This window comes from Macrobrachium nipponense, chromosome 24, assembly GCF_015104395.2.
Source record: "Macrobrachium nipponense isolate FS-2020 chromosome 24, ASM1510439v2, whole genome shotgun sequence".
In the NCBI taxonomy this organism is placed as follows: domain Eukaryota; kingdom Metazoa; phylum Arthropoda; class Malacostraca; order Decapoda; family Palaemonidae; genus Macrobrachium; species Macrobrachium nipponense.
Window position 1 is genome coordinate 74,153,611 of NC_061091.1, and position 2,500 is coordinate 74,156,110.

At 42.9% G+C, this 2,500-nt stretch overlaps 1 protein-coding gene across 11 annotated transcripts in view; it reads left to right on the plus strand.

Moving 5' to 3' along the window:
* The window catches only part of LOC135205791 (phosphatidylcholine:ceramide cholinephosphotransferase 1-like), a 384,192-nt gene that overhangs the window by 353,002 nt on the left and 28,690 nt on the right, over positions 1 to 2,500 (plus strand). The window contains exon 1 of one of the 11 annotated variants that reach the window (XM_064236933.1): positions 1,020 to 1,054. The exons of the other annotated variants lie outside the window; for them this stretch is intronic. Coding sequence (XP_064093003.1) covers positions 1,035 to 1,054 — 20 coding nt within the window. The 5' untranslated portion in view covers positions 1,020 to 1,034. Of the gene's footprint in view, positions 1 to 1,019; positions 1,055 to 2,500 lie in introns of those variants that run through there. 11 annotated transcript variants of the gene reach the window in all.

Below are 2,500 nucleotides of genomic sequence, written 5' to 3' on the forward strand. Positions count from 1 at the left end.
CCTCTCTCTCCGGCTCCCTCCCACTCTCTCTCTCTCTCTCTCTCTAGTTGCATCTTGGCAATATGTGACTGCTCTTTTATGCCTACAGAGAAATTTTGTTTGGTTGTTGACCCTCGAAGGATAAAGACATTTCAGTTTTACAAAGTATCTTTCGATCTTCCACGAGATAGAGACACAAACGTGAGTCCCCCCCGCCCCCCCCCCCCCCCCCCCCCCCCCCCCATTTCAAGTGTCAGGTGGTGAAAAAAAAAGTGTCGAGTGTCAAATGTTAAAAAAAAAATTGCGAAGTGTCAAGTGTACAAAAATAAGTGCCAAGTGGCGACAGTTACGTCTGCGCTACGTGATCCTACATCATCACCCCAAGTTGACCAGGCCCCAGGTTGGCAGCGGGAAGTCATGGGACACCAGACGGCGATTTCTACAGCCCTTCTTCTCCCTCCCCCTCCCCCTCCCTCCCCCTCCCCCTCCCCTCCCCCTCTCTCTCTCTCTCTCTCTCTCTCTCTCTCTCTCTCTCTCTCTCTCTCTTCTACAGGAGGGAAAGATTCTTCTTAGACATTCAGAAGCTTCTGGGTACTAGGTGAATATCTTGTACAATCTCTCTCTCTCTCTCCCTCTGTGTGTGTGTGTGTGTCCGCTCCTTGAACCGAGAGGAAATGGGTTTCCCACTTACACATCTTCAAGTTGAGAGAGAGAGAGAGAGAGAGAGAGAGAGAGAGAGAGAGAGAGAGAGAGACCGTCAATGGGTCATGTTTTTGCATTTCCCCACTAGATTAACGCTCGAGTGACGTATGAGGCATAAAGCACTAGATGTGTGGGTGGTGCCACCACTCTCACTCGAGAGATCTTGGCAAAGCTTAATGTTTTTTTTTTTCCCCAATTCCCTCGAGGGTGGCACTCTCTGCCTGTGTGTGTTTGTGCTTGCTTGATCGAGTGTGCCAGGTTTTGCCTTCAGTGGCCCAGGGCAGGCGCTCTTTCCGTTTTGCTTCAAGTTTAGAATTGGTGGGGACTAATCTCCTGAGTTCCCGCTGGTCTAGATGTTGCCACGTTCAGTGACGTAATCGAAATTGAATTTAAATTGGTTTTATTTCATTTTACACTTTGATGTTGGTTTGCGAGCTGTGTTCCACAATGAACGTGACAGCTGAAGTGTTCATGTATACTTTAAAACTACCCTGCGGATCACGTCATGTATATAGGCCTTAAAATGTTATATATTTTTTTTTACATTTTTCTTTAATTGTGAAAAGGAAAGAAAGAACTGAATAGTGTGTTGACTTTACATACACACTTGTTTTTGACGGGATTGTTTTGCCTTTTGTTTTCTTATCAGAAGTGTATTTTTTTCAGGTTTTGTTCCCAATTTGAATACATTTCCAAAACGTTTTTGTGTTTCCTGGATTTTTGTGGATGCCCTCGAGTCTCTCTCTCTCTCTCTCTCTCTCTCTCTCTCTCTCTCTCTCTCTCTCTCTCGAGTTTTTACTGGTCGGGAGAGTGAAGAGAATATAAACGAATGACTGATAAGAGTGAGAGAGAGAGAGAGAATACAAAAATTCTAAAACCCCTCTGTGGAACATAGAGACGAGAGGAATTCTCCTAAGAGAGAAAGGAATAGAAAAGGAGAAAAGTAAGACGGAGAGAGAGAGAGAGAGAGAGAGAGAGAGAGAGAGAGAGAGAGAGAGAGAGAGAGGTGTTAGTGTAGGAAGTCACGGGACCCAGTATTCAGTGAGTGGGTTTGGTCCGAATCGTGTGTGGGGAGACAGCAGCACACGACTGAGTTGCATATATACACTTCTAGCTCTGAGAGAGAGAGAGAGAGAGAGTGAGCTCGTCCACGCCTTCGTCATTGTGTTTGCGCTTCTTGCCACATGATCTACACACAAGCCTTGACAAATAGATGTCACTCTCTCTCTCTCAAGAAACCAGCTCTTTTACACTATAGCTGGAGGTCACACCGACTTACCTTTTCGAAAAAATAACTCTCGCGATGTCGTCATCAAATCGCATGCATTGTAGATTTTGTCATCTAATTAGGGGCACAGAAAGACGAATGTCTGCACAAGGCAGCTTGTAAATACAATTGGCCCTCTAAGGTTTTGGGGCGAATGGTATATATTCAAAGAAATTTTTTGTCGCCTATCGACGTGAATTTATTCCCTGAGCTCGACGCTTTCAGTTACAAAATTCTCTCTCTCTCTCTCTCTCTCTCTCTCTCTCTCTCTATAATCATAAATATATATAGCAATATATATATATATATATATATATATATATAAGATATTATCAGCGGGAGTGACCTAAATTGGCTACCTGTGGATGGACCTCTTGTATAAATACCACCTTTTCTGTAACTTTTCTTCTCATTCATCTACCTGAAGAGGGAGACAGCAGTCTCTAGAAATATAGTGTTTTTCTCTCTTTATTTTGGCGTTTTATGAGCTTCTTTATATATATATATATATATATATATATATATAAATATATATATATATATATATATATA